Source organism: Cydia amplana, chromosome 17 (assembly GCF_948474715.1).
Source record: "Cydia amplana chromosome 17, ilCydAmpl1.1, whole genome shotgun sequence".
Taxonomy (NCBI): Eukaryota; Metazoa; Arthropoda; class Insecta; order Lepidoptera; family Tortricidae; genus Cydia; species Cydia amplana.
Window position 1 is genome coordinate 680,377 of NC_086085.1, and position 22,749 is coordinate 703,125.

Consider the following 22,749-nt stretch of genomic DNA (forward strand, 5'->3'; position numbering starts at 1 on the left):
GAACTTGAAAGAAGGTAAGCGATTTTGACATGTCTTTTAATTGAAAAACACTTTTTTAAAATCAATAACTATTACTTATGAAAGCAGAAGACTATAAAAGATCGTATTAGATTCATAATTGTTACATATTTACCGTAACTTATTTTTAAAATGTGTCTTTCATTTAAAAGACACATCAAGATTGTTTACCTTATTTCTAATGCTAAAAAAAACGAAGTATAAAAGAGCACTAGGTACCTACCTAAACTGTTTCACAGGGTGTACGACCAGTAATGACGATTTTTAGGTTTCCGTATAGGGTTGCCAGATCGAAAGGCGCTATTATCGGGAAAAAAATATAAATTTTTCGGGATTTTGAGTCTTAAGTCGGGAAAAAAAAAAACATTCAAATTAAAGTAATTGTATTAAAAACAACGATAATTTACATTATTGGCACTACATCAGCTGTTCTGCCCCTATGGGCATCACCGCTCGACACGGGTCGCTCGCTCGCTCGACGACAGTTCGGAACTTGAAATTATGGTTTTATAACGTGCAACTGTTTTTCGGGACAATTTCCACTTTGTCGGGAATCGAGAACAATGCTAAAAATCGGGAGAATCCCGCCAAATCCCGACCATCTGGCCACCCTATTTCCGTACCTCAAAAGGAACAAGTAACCGTCAAAAATATTTTATGATACACACTTTTATTGCCGACTGTACTTTGCACGTCTATAAAGTACGTCTCGAGACCTTTCAAATGAAACTAAACTCAATATGTTTATGTTTTCCCATCGAAGAGTTCCGCTGGCTACCTTCCGACTGCATCATCAGAACAGCTTCATGTTAGCATAATTATTGCATTGTCATCGCAAATACGGAAGTAAGTATGCGAAATTTCAGTTCAATGAGACATCTGGAAGTGGTTCAAATTTAACTTACCTACAAGATTTGAAGCTCCATATATCTATCTATCTAATCTATCTAATACCTTTAAACGAGCAATTCTTGTTTATTTATATATTTATTTATTTATATATTTCGGGGATCTCGGAAACACCTCTAACGATTTCGATGAAATTTGCTATACAGGGGTTTTCGGGGGCGAAAAATCGATCTAGCTAGGTCTTATCTCTGGGAAAACGCGCATTTTCGAGTTTTTATATGTTTTCCGAGCGAAGCTCGGTCACCCAGATATTGTATATAGAAAGAATTTAAGTATATACGGGGTCAAGCTAAATAAAAGTGTATAATAATAAAGTGTGTAAAAAACGTAACCCTTGTAGGATCACTCGTGCGTCTGTCTGTCTGTCCGACTATTCTATTTTGAAAAAAATACACAAAATAGTTCTTTACCTGACATGACAGGAAAACCTATTAGAAATGTGCAATAAGCGTGAGTCGGACTTAATTACATAGGTAGTTGTTGATCCAAACCCCTACGGGTTTTATAAAGGCATTCATTCACGTTTCACATAATAATAAACCCTTGGAAAGCGAGAATTTGTAGGTACCCATAAAACATAGAACACGTGACTTAGGTACGTCACGGTCAAATTGGGTAGGTAAATTAGTTATACTAATTTTGAAATTACTTTAGGTGCTTTAGGTTCTAGTAATTAAACCTTTTTTTGCGTTCTTCTAAATTTGTCCATCAATATAGTTCTATTCGATTTATTAAGTAGGTACTTACCTAAATATTATTTTTGGCAAAAATAACTAGGTAAGTACTCTCTTAATTTTTCTAGTGCTTTATTTGATTTATTTATTTTATGGTGTAACACATTATTTTGAATACAGTCATCATGATGGAACAGTATTTAAGCCAGGCGGAACAACGTTGATGTTCCTGATCAACTTAAAAACGATAGTTCGATACTATTGCTTACCTATATGCCGTAAAACATTGGTTTGAGATCTCTTCTTCTAGCATATCTAAGTAATGAAAACAAAACAACATAATCAATTAAAAATATCTCTTTATTTAAATAAATATCACAGACAATACTAAACTATACTACAAGCTAACTTAAACTTGACCATCATCGCCCCAACCAGGACGTCAATATCTCCACAGGATTGAACACCCTAACCTCTTTCTCCACATCCTCCCGTTTCTGAGCCACATGCTCTTCAGTTTTGTACAAAAACATCCCCTTGGTCCTACTACTGCACCCGTAACCTATCACTTTCTCGCGCCCTTTACACTCTCCCTTCATCAAGTCTTCCCAATCAGCACATCTCTGCCCTTTAAATGATTCCTCGTTAACCACAGACGCTGCGAAAAGCTTCCAAGCCTGCGCATGATCACATTCTAAACTAATCTTCCTATTCTGACATTCAGGCTGCTTCACATCCACCCCATTGACATAAACATCTAGATCCCCTACGGGGTCCTCAAGACCTAAAACTCCAGCACTCGTATGAAAAACTTGCACGAATTTAGCATCGCTTTTAGCTAGTCTAAAGTCTTTCGTTATACACGGCTTGGCTGGATCTAAAGCTATTATTCTACTTAATTTTTTATGCATTCCTTGTTGTACTAGCTTTCCTGTTATGCCTGCTACATGAGCGCCTAAACTGAAGCCTATCAAATGTACATTCTCAAGCTTATACCCCTTCTTGTTAATACCCTTAAGGAACGAGTACAAAAGTCTAGCTAAAGGTTGTACTCTTGACGCCGAATCTACATAACCTCTACAAAACGATAATCTAGTATCCAAAACCAAAACCATAGGTGTCTTCATTAACAAAGCATTAACTAAAGTATTACTCGATTCATCGGTAGGAGTGTTCCACCAACCAGGGACGTATAAAACTAAAGAGGTTGGCCGTTCTCTCATGAAGATCCTGGGGGCTTCGGAGACGCGGTATGTTCTGTTGGAGTCCTTGGTGAACTCCACGAAGTCGATGAGAGGAGCCTCGAAGGTGAAGGGGCGGTGGAACAACACGTCCACGGGCAGGACTTTACCTGGAAAAAGATGGAACACGTTAGTAAAGCTTTTAAAAATTCCTTATTGTGTTCTGTTTCATAAAACACGAAATATTTTCGGTAAAGTTTCTATTGTAGGCCCCAAAGATAGTTTTGCAAGTAAAACATTTGTTGGTGAGGGCAAATAAGAGAAGGGGATGAATAACTGCTGTGAAAAAATTATAGCAAACATCTACATGTACCAAATATAAGTAGGTAAGTCGTGTCTTCAGCACTTTAACCAAAGCTTTAACACAGAGTGATAATAATCTTTAAAAATATAACAAAAATCTTGACGTCGACGGCACACCTACTTAATATTCACTTATAAATACGTAAGGAAGTCATCATCTCATCATGTTCGTAATAATTAAGATGAGCAACGTGATATGACGTAAGAGAGAGGGTGAAGGTTGGCGGCCTCGGCTTAGTCTGCACGACAATAAACTCTAATGATGCAGTAATCATACACATTATTAGTACGATAATAATATGGCGTTTTGTGCACTAGAGCAACTATTTTTATGAACTAAAAAATCCAGCTGGATCCAGCTGTGAAGCCTGTAAAAAATTAATTGGTTTGAACGCGTAGCTTTAGATTGAAAGTCGCATACTCTTTGTCTCTAGGTCGCCGACGCAAAAACAGCAGATTTTTATTTTAAATTAGCGAAACTTCGTTTTATTTTGTCCAAGGCACATATTAGAGGTCAAAATAGAACAGGTTTTGCTTTGACGCTAACCCAGCTCAAATTCTAGAGGACTAAGATCACGATTTTACTAAAATAATACCTGACTGACAATACCTACATACTTATTACCTACCTGTATTTTAACAAATGCAAAATCAGATTTAAAATAATATATGCGTCATAAGCATTCGCTATTGAACGACCGTGAACCAGCTATATCTGAGACTTCCCTGTGATTTTTAAAGTAAAACAATGAAAAACATAAACAATATATAAAGTACGATTTCGGTGGATAAGTACAAATCCATTAAGACCCGGAAGATCTGCGTTATATTTATTAGTTTCCGTTTTAAATGTAGATATTAATATCGACACTTATTCATTCTTGCGACAACCACTTTATCAAATAAATTAGAAGAACCTTCAATACTGTATTTATTAAGAAATAAGTATTCGCTGACTTTAAGATTAAGTGAATCTTTATGAAGAATTCGGCAAACTACCTATGTCTTGTAGTTATTTAGGACAATGGTTAACGTATATTATACAAATGAAGCAAGCACTTATCAGGAATAATTTTAACAATTACTAACACACAAGAGCCTTGACAAATTCTCAACGTGACCTATTCGAGGGCAACTGCAGAATACACAGACATGCACATACTATTGACCGCACAAATCGTGATATTTGCTATGTTTAGGTTTACTCTACACAAGTATTTAATTATTATAATAATAATTAACCGAACGAACATGAACCACGAGCACAGAATAAATAATAGTACTTTTACTAAGTACAGAAGACTCACTCTCTAACAAAACGCGTCTGTTACGATCAGCACAGATATGGCCGCTAGGTGGCGACAGCGCCACGCGCGGCTTATGGCTTTCCCCAAAATTGGGGCGGAACGGATGTACTTTTAGCTACCTGTAGCAAAGCGACGAAATCGCGGAGTGAGGTGAGACACGCCTGCTTTCAGCTTAGGCAAAAATGCTGTCGTAGAATTCGTAGATGTCGGTTAGTCCTCTCTAGGTTGCATTGCTCAACCGATTCGCGTGAAATGATGTGAGCAGGTTCAATAATTATAATTATGCTTTTTTGCCGATTCAGTTTTTTGTTTTTTCAAAAATGGCGGAATTGAACTGGTCTACAGCTCACAGTGCTGTTGATTAATATCGTTATTGTTTTTGCTGTGTTATATTCTCACATCGAATTAATATTTTCTTTTTATATTTCTATTCTTATTTATCATATTATATTATAGAAAGGAAAATATAACTCTAATTGTACAACTGAATATGACTACAATGAAATAAAGAATAAGCAATGCACTTACGCAAACGTGTTTTTCTACTCCAGCACTTAAATGTGTCAATTAAATGACTGACAGTGATATCTAAAGCAATGTCATTTGAATGCTTTGTCTATAGGCTCATAAGATGACTGCTAGCAGTCATCTTATGAGTATAATACAACTGCTTTATTTTTTTTAAAGATACAAGTTCCGATCATCTTGATTGAAAGAGGTATGTTTTCATTTACAATAATAACTCTTTTTTTTTTAATAATAACTCTTTTTTTTTTTAATAACTTTGTTTTTTTTTTTTTTGCTGCAGCTGTCATAGAAAAAGTAATGTATGCAACAGCTCATAATTGGTTCTTAAAATTCTCGGGTCTTTTTTTACAAAACTCGACTACGTCTCGTTTTGTAACTTCGACCCTTGAATTTTAAGAACCCTTATTATATCACTGTTGCATAAACTACTATTTTTTATGTATGTAACGATACATATGGCCCATATGGGTATGTATGTAATTATGTATGTAGTAAATAGTTACAACGGGTCAAGATCAGAAGACTTATCAAATAATGATCGTCCAATTTACACTGAGGCTGATTTAGCTTTTAAAATTTGATATGGTTTTTATCTCATTTTGATATACTACTGTCAGGGGGCCGAGCCAAGCTATCAATTGTTAATAGGAAACGCTAATCTATTAAACTTGCATAGTTTATGGAAGAAGTCACATTATTATTCGTATTCGTAGTACCTGTCATCCTGATTTTTTTTTCTATTCGTTTGCCGATTACCGGTGTATTATTGTCATCTTGGTAGGGAATGTAAACCGGTTTTTAATTATATGGAAAACCGGTTATTAACCGACATTTCATACAGATTAAAACCGGTTTACTTTCCCTAGCTATAGGCCTCCAGGCATCTCACTCACTCCAATAAGTGCGAGCGAAATGCCTTATTATTACGACATGAGTATTTGCCTTATTATACGACATGAGTATTTCTTCAAATCTCAGCGTGAGCGTGAGTCGCTAACGGTTCGCGGTCAAGGTCGTATCAAAACCATATCAAAAAAAATTCTTGATGAATACGAAGTATGATGAATAATTTGAAGGATTGTACTATCAAATGTCATAGAATAATTTATTCAGCTTTAATGAATTGTAATTTATTTTATTGTAATTTTAATTATCCTAAGTTTATTAATTTAAATGAAATAAATAAATAATATAGTTAGGACATTTTTACACAAATTGACTAATAATTTATTTATTTGATTGCTTTATTTTGAGTCGAGTACACTGTATCTACCTACACCTACCATCGGCCACACTGTTAACTGACAGTTCCTAAACCTTATTACATAAGGCATAAGGTCCACCGATAGACAGTTAAGAGTGTTGCTGCTTGTACAATAAATGTTACGCTACACTATATTCTGGAAAATAAATAGTTTGCGATTGGTTGTTAGTTTGATTGTTTGTTTATTTATATTCGTATTTATCAAATTGTACAACAGAATCGGCCTCTGTCTTATGGCTCCTCTACTCGATGGGCCAACGCCGGCCACTCCAAGGGACGCATTTATGCGTTAGAGGGAGCAAGTGATATTGCTATCTCATTCTACCGCATGGCTGCGTCCCTTGGAGTGGCCGGCGTTGGCCCATCGTGTAGAGGAGCCATTATCTACATTCCACATCTTATTAAATACTCAAAATGAACATTAATAAAGTTAAAGTTATGTGTTATTCTCATATTACGTGAATCGAAGGTCGCAGTTGGTTGAACCACGACAGCCTTATGTGTCATTTAATGAGCACCTTATCGAAATGGAGACGAGGAAATAATAAAGATTGTCAATGGACATAAGTAATTAATCCGTTATTGCTGTAGATGTCGCCACGCGCCAATCAGCGAAACTTTTTCATATAGCGAGTCGCTTATAGGTGAAACAAGCGAACTCTAATGGTATTTACAATGACAAAGTATAATTATGTCACCATTAATGTCAAATATCTATAAAAAAAATTTATACGAAATTGTATATTATGATGTATGTCCTTTGTTTTTTTTCGATTACAGTGTATAGTCAGTCACTTAATTTTCATGTTTAAGTGGAGTACTGGATTAGTTGTAATCTTGTCTGGTCGTTATCATACAGGCGTATGGTGCTGTCTATATTATTTATCAGTCCCTATAATAACAAAAACATTCCTCGAGCGATAGTTCAAATTCAGTGTGAACCGCTTCTTACCCTCTAGCCGCCCCGAGACCTATATAAAGGTCTCCTGTTCCATTCTAATTTGAACTTTGTGTTGACAAAATAAAATGTCATTTTGCTTGGCAAGGTTTGACGTATGGGCGGCTAGAGGTTACCCATGTGGGCCATGTGGGGCCGACATACCTTTCCAATGTCAACCGTTTGTTGCTGTCAAAGTGGTCAAGGGAGCGTTTGATTGACAGTTTAGAGACTTTAGAGCGTTTGATATTCAGATTATTAAGATATAAGTGAAATAATAGTTCTCTTGTTACCATAGTCATAGTCATAGTCATAGTCATTTATTTATAATATTTTAAATATTACATGTCAATTTATTTAGGTATTAGGTTTCGTTGTTATATAATATTCAAATTAATTAAGTAATCAGCTTAATTAAGATATCAAGATAGGTACAATTACAATGTCAGTTATTCAATGAAATTAGATACATTACATTATTATTAATAAATTACATTTACAAATTATTCGGTAGGTCAAAAAAATCTTTAACATCGTAAAACATATAACATAGTTAACAGTCTGTATTAGTGACTAATCCGTGTTACAACGAAAACATTCCTCAAGCGATAGTTCAAGTTCAGTGTGAACCGCTTCTGGCCCGTGTGGGCCCGACATACCTTTCCAATGTCAATCGTCTGTTGCCGTCAAAGTGGTCAAGCGAGCGTTTGATACTCAGATTATTAAGATAAGAGAAATAATAGTTCACTTGTTACCATAGTTAACAGTCTGTATCTGTCTCTAATCCGTATTACAACGAAAACATTCTTATTCTCATTTAAGGTTATAAATCGTATGTAGATGACAGTATATGTCACCCTAACCATCGTGTTTAAATAAAACAATAGATTGTATTTTTTGTTTAAAGGGCCAGCACGCGATTATAACAAGCCTAGCTGACAGCCATATTCGACACTTGACACTTGTTTGACCCTGACATATCCAATCTATATCGTTCGATATCTAATACATATTTGACGTATCTTAAAGTTCGAATATGGCTGTTACTAACTTTTTCAACATTTTCGACATTCTAGTAGGTAAGTACTTTTCTGTTCACGTAACAATTCTGGCTTCTAAACACAATGTTATGGTCCTATGGTCATTGACTGTTACGCTGACATTATATCAGTCAATGTTATGACACAACCTAATTGCTGACATTGCGTTACGGTCGGCGGCGGCGGCGTCAGCGGAACTATAGCGTAATTTGACTTACCTTGTCAACTTGTCACTCATATGGGATGTGGCAAGAATAGTACCTTTGGAGCCAAGGTTTATTTTATTAAGCCACCTTATTATATTAATCATCTGCATGGAGTTGGAAACGCAAAATCGTAATATTAAAAAAAAAACGAAAACTATGCATAACTCTTGAATCTGGGCATCATGTTATTTTCGAGACCTCAAAAAATTAGTGTAATATTTGTTTCACTAGGGTTTGGCCCTAACCAACCACACAAAATCGATATTTTTTCTTAGCAACAAATAATAAAGATAAAGATAGTAAGTACAATGCCCTTCTGAACGTCAAAAAAAGTTACGCCTGCTCTAACCTCTGACTCGAGAAGATTTAAATCCGCCCTAAAATGTAGAATGCATTATCGTGCATCGTGCGTGAGGATATTCATATTACTATACCTAATAAGGCGCGATAACGATTAGTGTTTACAGTGTCAGATATTAAAGTTACGTGAGAAATGTACATTATAGCCGACTTCTTATATTCATAACAGTAAATAAAGTTGATAATAAAGAGATGAGGTATTTTTTAGATGTTGATGGTCGTCACGAAACAATAGATTAGTAATGTTCATAATTTCCATTCATTATTTTCACACTGGAACATCGAAGGGTTAACTTTGAGCAAACACTGATGTAAGCTGCTTTACCATGAGTTTAGCACCACAGTTCTTATAATATTAGGCATTATGCAATATGCATGTATGCATTGAAAAAAAAAAAGTGCGATAAAAGGCTTTGAAAATAACAGAAGTCAACTTATTTTACGCTTGGTTAGATATGTTATATCTCTACCTATCCTATCTACAGTGTGTAAATCCAATACGGGCGAATATTTAAACGGTGGTTAGCATAGGACCTAAAAAGTATATTGAGATAGATTTTACTTAGAAATGCATTGAAAATTATAACCATACAAAATAATTCGGCCCGCAATGTAATACACCACACACGTTACGGGATACGAGCTTTTTAAAGTAACTGTCAACGATTGTTGGCAGTTACTATGAAAAGCTCGTATCTCGTAATGTCATTATCATCTTGTTTCTTAATGTTTACAGTACATTGCTGCTCGGTACATGTGGGAAAAATTAATCACGGGGTCATAATTAAGTGTAACTTAAAAAAACATCTTAATTAATGATAAGACGGGTAAATTCTATATCTGGTTTAATTTATTGCCCGTTTTTGACTTACACACTGTATACAAGTCCAGGACATAGTATATCTACTCTATACATATAGAGCTTAAAGCACAGGGATCCAAAATTATTATTTTATTTGCACGGTTCTACGTCTTCTCATTGATACTTTGTAGTCAATTATTTATTCCTAAATCGATGCTTTTTACAACTGCTGTCAGTTTGTCATTGTACAGTCTGCATCAGATATATTGGAGTGGCCAATGTGCTCAAAAATATGTTCACATGTGTTTTAATATATTGATATTACAAGCTTTGCTGAAATATTAGTGTACACCTTGGCCGCTCCGATATACCTATTAAGGACCATAAGTAAGTTTCGCGACTTGTGCAAATTGAAATGTATATTCCTCACAATGTTTTCCTCTACCAAACATCTCAAAGTAAACAAAACAAATTAATCAAAGAAATTATGAATCGATCAACCTACACGTAGCATCAGCAGTCTTCACCAGCTCCTCAAAGTTCTCCGTCAGGAATGGCGGCAGGAGAGACCCAATGTTGTTCAGGATGTCCCCCTTCACCAGCCCCAGCATCAGCACCAGGAGACGCGTCACAATGTTGCACTTCATGTTGAAGTTCTTGTTGTTCATTGTCATTATTTATTTATACACTAGCAGCTCTTGGAGCTGATGCGTGTTTATCACAACTCTTGTTTCTTTTGCACTTTTTAAAGTTCTAAAATAGCATATTTTTGAAAGAGTTCACCGATGGTGCACTAACAACAGTTTTTGGTAGAGAGTTCCACACATTTACCACACGATTCGGCAAGAAGTGTTTCCTAGGGTTGCTAGCACACGGAGGTTTGATAAGTTTTTTGAGTGTCCTTTTGTATGTTAAAGATCTGACAATTATTGTCCGAAGAATGAACTTATGAGGTTCACAGCTTGCACTTAGGTCTTTGTTGCAGTTTTGGCTGAGTTTGTTTGAGATGTTGGATCCCAGCTGACATGATAGAGCTTGTTGATTTTTTATATATATTAATCTTTCATATTTGTGTGGTGGTCAAACCTTGGTTGTGCTATTATACCTATTTAGAGCAGAAAAAAATGTTCTCGAAAAAATGCAAAAAGATTACTTATATCAGACAGGATTCGAATAGAAGGAGCTTAATAGCAAGTTCCTAATGTTATTTGAGTCGTATACTTATTGGCAGTTTTAACGATTAACTTTTGACTACTCGCAACTATAATAAAATACAACTGGTAGGTTATATACCTATTATAAGTACATGTAAATGCCACTACGATTAAAATAATAAACGCTACAAAAACTACCGTTTGTTAACTAAACCACGTAATTATCATCACGTAAATAATTATTTACCACTTGCATTTGAAAATAAATGATTTCTACAACACTGCGGTGTCTTGAGCAAAAAGTAGGTACACGCAGTTATTATGGCCCTTGATATATTTTTTTATTAAAAAATAATCTCGTGTAACATTTAAGTACAAGTTTAACCAGTATATTGTGCTCTGCAGATAACCGAGAGTAGATCAGACCAGTCACAATTAACAATAAAATGTCCTAGTATTAAGTACCTCTATAGTCTTTTGACATTTTATAGTATAAAAACCACCAATTTAATTTAACAACTACGTTCGAGATATCAAGAGCCCATCACTCTATCTATTTATCTCACTCAACATAAGTGCTGCCATGAAAGAAATTCCTCTTTTGTTATTTTTAAGACAAACAATAACAATATTTAGGTACATGGACATTTAACCGGTATGATACCTATGCTACCTGCTACCTATCAAGAGCGAATCACTCAAATCTCACTCCAATAAATTCCTGTCATGAAAGTAAATCCTTGAATTTTTTAAAGAGGAGTTTGATTTTTAAATTTCGTAACATTTGCTTTCATTCAACGACATTTACCCAGTATATCGAGAGCAAAATTCACTCAAATCCGTTACTGTTAACACAAAATGATCCAAGTTGGTCCTGAATAAATGATTATTATTGAATCTCACTCAAAAGTCCTGCCATAAAACTAAATAAAATTTCATTCTATAAAACTTGCTAACTATGTAAACAAAAGTTACTAGTAAATTGACATTCAGCGATTTGTTAATTAACATAGTTAGCAAGTTCCATTGAATGACACTTTTACTTATTTTTCAAATTTCGGAACAAACGGTTTCATTGAACGATGTTGGACCGGTATATCGAGAGCGGGTCGCGTTGCGCGTCGCGAGCGCATCTCTGCGTGGACTGAACGCCGTCGGCGCCGCCGTCGACAGTTTTGTTATAGTGCCGGTGATCAGTACAGTAGCGGTTTCCGGAGGTCGATGAGATTATAGGCCCGATTCCAACTTAAGCAGCCATATTCGAACTTTAAGATACTTACGTCAAATATTAGATATCTTTTATTTCAATAAAACTAAAAAAAAACATAATAAAACTACTACACTACCTACACTATAACTTATGCTACAGGTAAAAAAATTGCCCTAGATCCTTTAGATAAGATAAGATAAGATAAGATATTATTTATTGTATAACTGTGTACAAAGATGTTGACATAATACAATTAGGAACCAACAGTCTATCCATCACGGACGTACAATATATTAATGACTAACCTATAACTAAATAACAAAACTAATACATGCATACACTATTATCATAATCGTCAAATTCTTTCATGCTGTAGAAGACTCTACTAATAAGCCATTTTTTTAAAATGGTTTTAAATTGGTTACCTTCGACAGACTTTATTTCAACAGGCAACTTGTTAAAAACTTTTATTGCTGCAATGTAGGCACTTTTATCCATAATTTTATTATTGACCTTTGGAATACGATAGTTATATTTATATTGCATGCGCAAGTTATCATTGATTGTCGACAGTTTTGTGAAATACTCTCCATTGCGCTTTACAAAGAGGCAAAGCTCCAGTATGTAGATTCCAGTTAAAGTCAAAATCCGCTTTTCCTTGAAAACATTTCTAACTGAGTGAAGCTTGTGCAAGTGAAACATGTTTCGTAAGCATCTTTTTTGTAACCTGAATGTAGTTAGAACATCAGATAGATAGTCTAGATATCTTAGACATCACCAAGATATGTCAGTGTCAAACAAGTGTCAAAAGTGAGGTTTCTTCAAAAAAAATCGTCACTTCTGACACTTGTTTTACACTGACATATCTTGGTGATGTCTAATAGATATCTAGTTCAAAATCCGAATCGGGCCCTAAGATACGTCAATTAATAGATCTATAAACGATATGGATTAGATGTGTCAGTGTCAAAAGTGACTTTGGCCCGCCCGATGGCCCACGAACCGTAGCCCATGGATGCCGGTGACGTCAGCAACAGTGATGTTTTACAATTGTCGCACCTGCCACCGATGTGAAATTGGGGCCTGGGGCCCGTTTCTCAAAAGCTTGTAACTTGTAAGTAAGTAATACAAGTGGAAGTCCCTTTCTAACAAAAGCTGTGAAAAAGTGGCATCCGCTTGTATTACAAGTTGGAAATTTAGTCTGCTCAAGAGCCTTCTTAATAAGGGGCCCAGCACTGATTAATAGTCCGCCGAATGATATCGGCCTGTCAGTTAGGACAAAAAGTTGACAGTTCTGAACAGTATAATTTTAGCATACAATGACTATAGGCACTATAGGTATATTTTATTGTCTTCGGTTACGGCGATCGATGTTACTCACGAAATGAAACGTTGACCACGAACGCTGTAAAGGGTTCGTAACGTCGGGATGTGGTATTTCAATATAAGTACGCGATATAATCCGTTTTAATAGTTTTATTTCCGAAGTATATTTTCTTATTATCTGAGATAAAGATATTTATAAACCCGCACTATGGTAATTTATTCCATCGCAAATTTCGCGCGGCGCGCCATATTTTTTGACCCTTTCTAATTTGCTGGGTTTACGCCCCCTCTTGAACAAGTAAAGAACTAAACATATTGTCAACAGTATAGTGTTTTCGGTTTTCCTGTGAACTCCAGAACCCAAAAACCGCAGATGCCAACCGCTCAGCCTATTACTAACACAATAGCATGCACGCCCGCATACAAATAGCCCTTAATTGCGGTATCTACTGTTAGGACGTCGGTTGATTCATAGCTTTTTAATTACTACTTTATAAGTAATGGTGATTAGTGGGACGTTACTCCTAACGGGAGTTTAGGGGTTTTAGGAAGTACCTAGAGTAAGACCATTTTCCATAGGTAATGTTAATATCCAATTATACAGACGTCCCTTGTTAGAGTCTGTGGTTAGAGTTAGACCAAGAAAACAGACTCCCTTTTCCTCTTAAGTTTCGTCACAGTTAGAGTTAGACCAAGAAAAGTCTGCAACGATTTTGATAGCACGCAGTGTTATTATAAACGTCAAACTTCTATGAAAAAATAACACGTGCACTGCGCACGCTATCAAAATCGTTGCAGACTTTTCTTGGTCTAACTCTGTGACGAAACTTAAGAGGAAAAGGGACGTCTGGATACTGACATTATGGAAAATGATTTGTACTTTAATTATACAGCTGTTCCACCCATCATGCCGGCGGACAATGACACTGTGCGAGCGGGGCAGCAATAACATTATGCGCGTGCGATAGAGATAGGGACATGCGGTTCAATGTACGCAATTCTTCGTGCTTAGCGTCCTTACTTTATTATTTATGAATATTCAGGCATTGTAAACAAAACAAAGAACAGAAATAACTTTATATATGAAGAAAGAATAAGTTTAGTCACTTTTTTCGGAAAATGAGATTATTATCTCAAAATGTAGAGTTGTATATGTAACACAACTTTATTTTAGTTTTAAGAAAAACCTGGTTACGGTATTAACATACATTTTGACATTGTTCCATATTTTAACATCGTGGTTAAATACCTACTCCAAATGTTACAAAAGTAACTATAGACATGTTCTTTTACCGTGTACCCTTTATACCAACCATAAGGTAAGCAACCATGTTATTGTTACTTCACCTACTTGCCACAGACAAGGTCATTTAAATTACTTTTAAAAATAATATATATATATAAGTAGGTATTAATAAAAATGAAGGCACAATTTTGCGATGGTTAGACAAAACGTTACGACATGAAAATACGCCGTATAATTTAATATTTCTAGGATTGTTATGATAATCGACGCATTACAAATATTACAATCACGCAGGCTTACTTGAAGTTCATCTGTGTTCGTCACTCACCAAAGTCATATCACATATGAGCAAAACTTAAACACTATGTTATCAAAAAATCTTTTTAATTTAAGGTTCGTAGTTAAGTTTGTAAATATGCATGCTTTTTTCTGAAATAAACAGATTTTTTTAATCTGGCTTAATCTGGTTAATACCTAAATGTTATTTATATATTGGATTAAGTATAAGTACCTATCTCATTTCCCACTGTTAATAAGTGCCGCCTACCTAAGTATTTACCTACAGATCGTATCGTATTATGTTTTTGGATACCTATGCTACGAGGGGTGTTCAAAATATTCTCGGTATGAGAATGAAAACAAACAAGTACGAAAAGTTTGATATTTTTATTTTTCAATATACTCCCCCCCTATGTTCATACACTTAAAAGATCGATCAATTATTTTTTTTAATCCCTCGTAAAAATATTTTTTATCTTTCGTGTAAAAATGCTCCTCCACTGCCGCCTTCAATGCTTCATCGTCAGAAAATTTATTTCCACGCAGATCCTTTTTAAGATTGGGGAGCAAAAAGAAGTCGCTGGGGGCTAAGTCCGGACTATACGGTGGGTGAGTAACAGTTTTAAACCCACATTCAACAATAGCTGCCTTGGCAATATGAGCAGTATGGACGGGGGCGTTGTCATGCAGAAGCAGAATACCTTTGGTTAACTTTCCTCGCCTCTTTTCTTTAATTACATCCTTTAATTGACGTAGAATGTTAGCGTAGTACTGTCCTGTGATATTTACATCTTTTTCTTTATAATCGATTAGTAATACTCCTTCACAATCCCAAAATATCGTGGCCATGACCTTGCCAGCTGAAGGGATGACCTTGAACTTCTTGGGATGAGCTGAACCCTTAATGTGCCACTGCATGGACTCTTGTTTACTCTCTGGGTCATAATGATGAACCCAGGTTTCATCTCCAGTAACTATTCTTTGCAGCACCTCATCAGGATTTTCACCGCACAGGTCAATAAAATCGGAACAACAAGCTACACGCATGTCTTTTTGAAGCCGAGTCAGCATTCGCGGAACCCATCTTGCACTTACTTTTGACATATTAAGATGGTCATGTATAATATCATGTACGGTACCAATAGAGATATTGGTTACTTGTGCTATAGATTTTACCTTCACTCGACCATCTTCCAATATAAGTTTTTCCACTTTATCAATATTTTCTTGTGAAGTAGCTACTACAGGCCGGCCAGGTCTAGGGTCATCTTCAATACTCTCCCTTCCGCGTTTAAACTCGCTTGACCACTTTTGAATGGTAGATAAAGAAGGAGCAGACTCACGGTAAACACAATCCATTTCTTCTTTTATGGCTTTTTGATTTTTACCCTGTTTTGTCAAGAATTTTATCACGCATCGATGTTCTAATTTAGTTAACATTGTCAATTCGCACATGATGTTCATGTTTGTTCAGCAATTGCAGAAAAACAAAAGACTATCTCGGTTCGAATTATACTTTTTTTAAATGTCAATGAATAAACCTTAGCGGCCAGTAACGAAAGAAATTTTAGAAGAGGTCGTAAGATATCAATACCGAGAATATTTTGAACGCCCCTCGTACAATAAACATCTAGTCTACGTGTCGTATTCTCTTCTTATATAATAAATGTCAATTTTATCCAGAGTACATAATAATATACGTAGTACCAATGTTTGAAACTAAATTATTGCTCCTACCTCTAATTTCATAATATATTTATTATTGTTATTAGCAACAAAGTTTAAAACATAAACAATACTTATTCACTTATAAATGTCTTCGATTGTTAGTATTGTAACATATTATATCGTGTCTAATGAAATTCATTCACATAAAACAAAAATGATGTCATTGCCAATGTTATTTACTTCCTAATTCCCTCACTTCCGAACTGTTTAAACTGTCTGTATGTTTGTCTGTTATGTCACCTAAACATTACTTCCGATCAGAACTGTTTATTGTGTGTGTGTGTGCGTGTTTGATCACGATCGTGACATTCACACATCACGGCCACGTTGGGAAACACACTTATCATAATTCTGATGAAATTACTATTATAAGAAATTGTATTAAAATCATCTTGAACATTATTTTTCAAACTTTGTCTGTTTTGTATGTATAGGATAGGTACTATTATTACTTATTCTGTGCTTACAGGTACTAAAAAAGTTTTTGACCCAAGTATCAAACCTAAAAACTGTGTTACAAGTGACGTACACACATACAAAACGTAAACACATACAAATGACGTTAATACTCCCGTAATCAAAACGAAATAAAATTGTAGTTTGATTTTTGTAACAGTTTTTTTTTGTCGTAGTCGTCGCAAAGCATTTTAGTTTCGTGGATTATTCATTTTGACACATCTGCGCCATACACATACTTACGCTAAAATGTTAAAGATGAGAAAATTACCATAAGTATCTAAACTAATTTTGTATATAGATGCCTATAATTATCGCATCATTTCGCACGTATTTTGCAAAAATGGAAATATGTAGATCGAATCGCGCGCATGTGTTGCTTCCTGATTACTTAAAAGTCACATTTACATAGAAACTTTACATTAATGATGATAAACTTTGTCATCGCAAATACCATGCAGAGTTAGCTTAGTCCGACTAGGATAACCAATAATCTTGGTAACTACCCCTATTATAATAATTCACCAGAAGCCTCTCATGATAACAATAATGACTTCCTGAAAAACTATTACAAAAATATTCCATTTTGCCTCGCGTGATCAATTGGTCCTAACTCTATTAGAGCATTATGGAAAGAAGTTTCCATAGTTTATTCTGCCTCACCACGTATATCAGCCGTTAGAAAATCATTTTGAATTTAGAATTTGTTGCGAGAAAATACGGTAAACAATTGAATGAGTTTTGTAATGGCGGTTACGCATGGTGACAGTATTGCTGGTATTATAGGGATGTTATAAGACTCTCGGGTGGAGAAGTCTGGTCAGTCAGGATGAGAGCGGTGCAGTGTTTGCTGGTGCTGGTGTTGTTGCTGTGGCAGGCTTCGGCCGGGCCCGCTGTCAGCGTTGTAAGTTATAATTACCACAGCTAGCCTGTCAGTTCATCAGTTGTTCGGAACCGTCAACTTATTGTTCTAACTGACAGGCTGATGTCCGGCGGACTGATAATCAGTGGGCCCCTCAGTGGTGGCGCGTCAGAAATATTCCAAGCCAAGCTGGATATAATTTGGTTTTTCTTATAGCTGTAGGAAAATACTCATCTGTCTAAAATTAGGCAAGCATATGGACGCTCTGCTACCGTAAACTCTAGCCCTAAAACCCCTAAGCGCCACTTGCACCATCCCACTAACCCGGTGTTAACCGGTTAAACCTGGAGTTACCATGGTTACCAGTACAGTACAGTAGAGTAGGTTAATCCCGGGTTAGTGAGATGGTGCAAATGGCGCTTAAAATAAAAGACAAATGCAATTTTGATTTGTCTTGTCTGAATAATAAACAAATTACAAAGAATAGGTCTTTTTAGGCTTCTGGTCGACTAGATATGTTTTTTTTTAGACTCTTATTGGTCATATTTAACATCTTTCCCTGTGATTTTGAGTTTCCAAAACATCCCGATAGACGCGCTGTTCAAAATCCCATACAAAAATAGACATAATATAAACGCGAACGCTCGTCACGCTATCGAATGAAATTAACCTATTATAGATGCAGGCAGACATGTTTTCTAATTTTGAAAATGTTATAAAAATGTCATGGAAAATACCTAGTGATTGAACGTGCAAACAAGCCTCAGTACCTACTGTATTCAAATCAGAACGGGCGGAACTAGAACCCGTTGTATGGGTATGCAAATACGACTAGTTTGTGCTCATTTTTTGTCCCCTAAATAACACTCGTATGCTAATGATTCATGTTATTATAAATATGTTTGTGACTCAGCAAATATAGTGCTTACGTTAACTGGATACTTTTTTTTTTTTTCATTATTTTAGGAGCTTAGTCGCTGAGCGATTATGGCGCTCCGTACGTTACACAGTAGAATTAGGTAAAGTTACTTATCGTTAAACTCGAAAATTAGTTAATACACGATTTATAAGTCTTATAAAGTAATTTTGCTTGCTCTGACTCAGGATTAGCCAGCACGACATTGCATGATCCAGTGTTAAAAGTTGCCCGAAGAGGCTCCCCTCGTACACATTTCATCAAAACTGGGTACTTAATACACAAGACTGTTTTATTTAAACCATTAAGTTCGCCTTTAAACTGCATAGTCGTGTTTTTAATTTTGTATTAATATATGTTTCATCAAAGTTAATAATTCAGCTAAATGGGCTTAATTATAAAAATCGGAATTTGCTCTTGTTAAATTCAAGTTTCTGACCAAACCGTGTAATTTTGGGATCTTTTATTGAATTTGACAATGTTGCTTACCAAAGACATATGCTAAGGCAAAAATCACTATATAAAGTTTTAAGGTTTAATTATAAAGGTCAATACAAAAAAAACCGGCCAAGTGCGAGTCGGACTCGCGCACGGAGGGTTCCGCACCATCAACAAAAAATAGAGCAAAAAAACAAGCAAAACAACGGTCACCCATCCAAGTACAGACCCCGCCCGACGTTGCTTAACTTCGGACAAAAATCACGTTTGTTGTATGGGAGCCTCACTTAAATCTTTATTTTATTCTGTATTTAGTATTTGTTGTTATAGCGGCAACAGAAATACATTATCTGTGAAAATTTCAACTGTCTAGCTATCACGGTTCGTGAGATACAGCCTGGTGACAGACGGACGGACGGACGGACGGACAGACGGACAGCGGAGTCTTAGTAATAGGGTCCCGTTTTTACCCTTTGGGTACGGAACCCTAAAAAAATACAACAATTCAATAATAATAACTTAAGACTATCTTAAGCCCAGTCAAAAGGTCCCCCCCTGAGGTGTCCCTGCTGGCGCAAAGGTACCCATCACAGGTTTAATTAAGTTTAATAAGGGTAGGTTTATCCAGGAAATATAAATTACCATAAAGATGCGTCATGGTAGAAGTTGTTCTTCCTTAATATTTCGCAGCTTTAAACCGGCTTAGTTGATATTTAAGGGTATTTAATGACACATCCCAAGGAAATATTAGTAGTGCGGAAGACATCTACTACGTATCTACCCTTGAAAAAAAAAACTGAGAACATGTGATCTCCTAATCATGACTGTGTTTCGGTCGGAAAATCGCAGCCTCAACACCTTTTTTTTATACATGTTGTACTAGGGGTGTGGCCAATGTGGCCATCAGTTATGCATAGCATAGCATTTGATGTCACCCTGAACCCACACCGAAAACTACTAACACAAACATTTGTCTTGTCATGAGTTTGCATTCATAACTTGGTATGTAGCTACTGCCTTTGTTATATTTATTCATCAATTGATCTTAGATTAATTATAAATCAATGGATCTTAGATTAAACCCGTCACACTTTAATTGAACTAAACCTTTTTCACAGTTGGGCCACGACCCCTCCTCCCACCCCCCAGCGCTGGCCGCCGTTTCCGAGCTAACCTCACGCGTGGCCAGCAAAGCCCCCCGCCTGAACATGAAGGACGCCAGGTTCCCCATCCCGGGGCCCCAGGACATAGAGGCCATTAAGAAGGTGGCGCAGATCCTGGCCATGCTGGGAGAACAGGTACTAGGGTAGGTTGTAGTTTAAGTTGTGAAGGTTATAGGGATCTTGACACCAGGACCCGTGAAGACGAAGGACGCCTGGTTAACCATCCCGGGACCCCAGGACATAGAGGCCATAAAGAAAGTGGCGCAGATCCTGGCTATGCTGGGAGAACAGGTACTAGGATAAGTTGTAGTTCAAGTTGTGAAGGTTATAGGGATCTTGACACCAGGACCCGTGAAGACGAAGGACGTCAGGTTCCATATCCCGGGGCCCCAAGGCATAGAGGCCATCAAGAAGGTGGCGCAGATCCTGGCCATGCTGCGAGAACTGGTTATTCCATACTTACGTTATGGAATGTCCAATTTATCTAGAACCCTAAATGGCGTAACAATCCCGTGTGGTGACTGTACTAGGGGTGTGCTCTACAAGCGGAGCGGCAGCTAGGTATATCTGTGCTTGTCTTACGCCCGGTGCGTAGGTGGTTTTTCTTTGTTCGTGCTATTCGTAAAGTGATCAATCATGCAGATTCTTTTGGCTATTTTGTTATACGATTGAGAGACATTGAGACATTCTAGAGTCTGATTACGCGAAGAAAACAGTATGTCCATTCGTTTATCCTTAGCCTTAGTATTCACAGCCTCCCCGTTTTCTCAGTCGCAGGTCCTGATTTAAAAGTCTTTATAAACTACATAGCACTTGCTGACCCAGCAGCTGGTACTATACTTATATACCTACTTAACTGTACCTTGGAGCGTCCAAAGACAGGACGTGGCTATAATGTAAACAGCCCATTCTGTTCCAGGTGATCCCGGCCATTATAGGAGAGCCGAGCACCGGCGGAGCTGCCTGTGATCCTGCAGAAGATGCCCCCAACGACACCGTCACTGAATAGACTAGATCTAGATAGATTATTCTGGGTTTTGTCAAGTCTGTTTTTATAAACTGAAATAGTGAAGCACATCTAAAGAAAAGGTTACCAACCCCTCCAGTGGCGAAAGCCGGAATCGAACCGTCTTCAGCTTGCAGCTAATACCCTGACCATGACATTTATCGAGTACATGCATAAGCAATGATTATAAAAGGCTACATAGGTTTTTGAGCGAATCTAAGGGCGAGCAGGACCTGCTTGCACCTTCTATACGAATTCCTTACGGGTGTCCGTTTTTATTTTATTTACTTCTAAGCCTTGGGAGCCAGTAGAAGGCCTTCCACGTTTTTATTTGTATTTAAAATTGTAAGAATTGTAAGAAGCTTGTAAGGGACACAGATTATTTATGGTGTTAGCCGCCAAATTTGACGATGCTGGTTCAAATCCAACTTCGACAATCGGAGGTCTTTGTCATTAATAAATTATTCAGCGAATGACATCTGTTTTCAATTTTTGGCTTCTAGCCAGTTGTTCAGATATAAGTCCAGGTCTTCTCGCCATCTCCTTGTACTATAATTAACTACCTACAAATGAACGATTACAAAAAACTTTGCAGTTTTCATTGCATCATTTTGAGACTAAGCGTTATTTTGAGACAGACTGAAAAAACCCAGTATTTTATTTATTAAGTGTTATTAAATATTAAGTGTTATTTACGGTTAGTAAAAGGGTAACTTATTAGCGACTTTCTGTATATTAATAATAAACTGGAGATTTCAGAGGTGTATTTTTATTTTAATATTTGCAAAGCAATCCAAGGACACCTATACTCGTGAAATTTTATAGGTACTTGAAAATCTCGAGATACCGTTTAAGAACAAAGCCAGTATCAGTGACGTGATTTCATAAACTTGGATTATCTCAGTCAGCAAAAATTTGTACCAATACTCAAAATATGAAGGGTAGACAAAGAGTAAACAGTGGTATATAATTAAGTACCTACTCGACTGTCAGTCAAATGAGTTAAATGTATGTGGGAGACACTTAAAAATCGCCATAGGAAAATAATTGACAAGATTGAAAAGACAAGAGAAGGAGGGAAACCTAGATTTACTTATCTCAGCCAAATAAAAAATAATGCGTCATATGAGGAAATTAAAAGACTGGCACAGGAAAGAAATGATTGGCGATTACTCCACCGACAAGAGCAAAGCTCTTAAGTTATGATGATGATGAGTAAAAGAATTTCGGTTCGCTGCATATAAACTAATAGTGGAAACTGACGAAATATGTTAATAGTAAAACTCTGCAGTTAGCAGATCACTAACCATCAATGTAAGGTGATTGGTCAATGTCAGAGGTCACAACTGTCAGCATGGTGAAATAGGGCCCAGAAA

The 22,749-nt window shown here is 36.4% G+C and overlaps 2 protein-coding genes across 4 annotated transcripts; one reads left to right on the forward strand and one right to left on the reverse strand.

Moving 5' to 3' along the window:
- Window positions 1-1,941: 1,941 nt before the first annotated feature.
- Window positions 1,942-10,484, reverse strand: LOC134655611 (phospholipase A1-like). Its single transcript, XM_063511046.1, has 2 exons — window positions 10,095-10,484; window positions 1,942-2,952 (listed from the first exon to the last, which is right to left on the reverse strand). Exons 1-2 carry the CDS (start codon window positions 10,261-10,263, stop codon window positions 2,024-2,026), a joined length of 1,098 nt encoding a protein of 365 aa, XP_063367116.1. The 5' UTR covers window positions 10,264-10,484; the 3' UTR covers window positions 1,942-2,023.
- Window positions 10,485-17,710: 7,226 nt separating this feature from the next.
- On the forward strand, window positions 17,711-21,412 carry LOC134655670 (uncharacterized). Of its 3 annotated transcripts, XM_063511108.1 has the most exons (4): window positions 17,711-17,892; window positions 20,323-20,469; window positions 20,782-20,814; window positions 21,287-21,376. In XM_063511108.1, exons 1-4 carry the CDS (start codon window positions 17,818-17,820, stop codon window positions 21,374-21,376), a joined length of 345 nt encoding a protein of 114 aa, XP_063367178.1. In that variant the 5' UTR covers window positions 17,711-17,817. The 3 variants fall into 3 exon arrangements, with proteins under 3 accessions (XP_063367178.1, XP_063367179.1, XP_063367177.1); XM_063511109.1 differs by lacking the exon at window positions 20,782-20,814 and having other exon boundaries at window positions 17,761-17,892; window positions 20,323-20,510; window positions 21,287-21,412; XM_063511107.1 differs by lacking the exon at window positions 20,782-20,814 and having other exon boundaries at window positions 17,762-17,892; window positions 20,323-20,502; window positions 21,287-21,412.
- The last annotated feature ends 1,337 nt before the right edge of the window (window positions 21,413-22,749 follow it).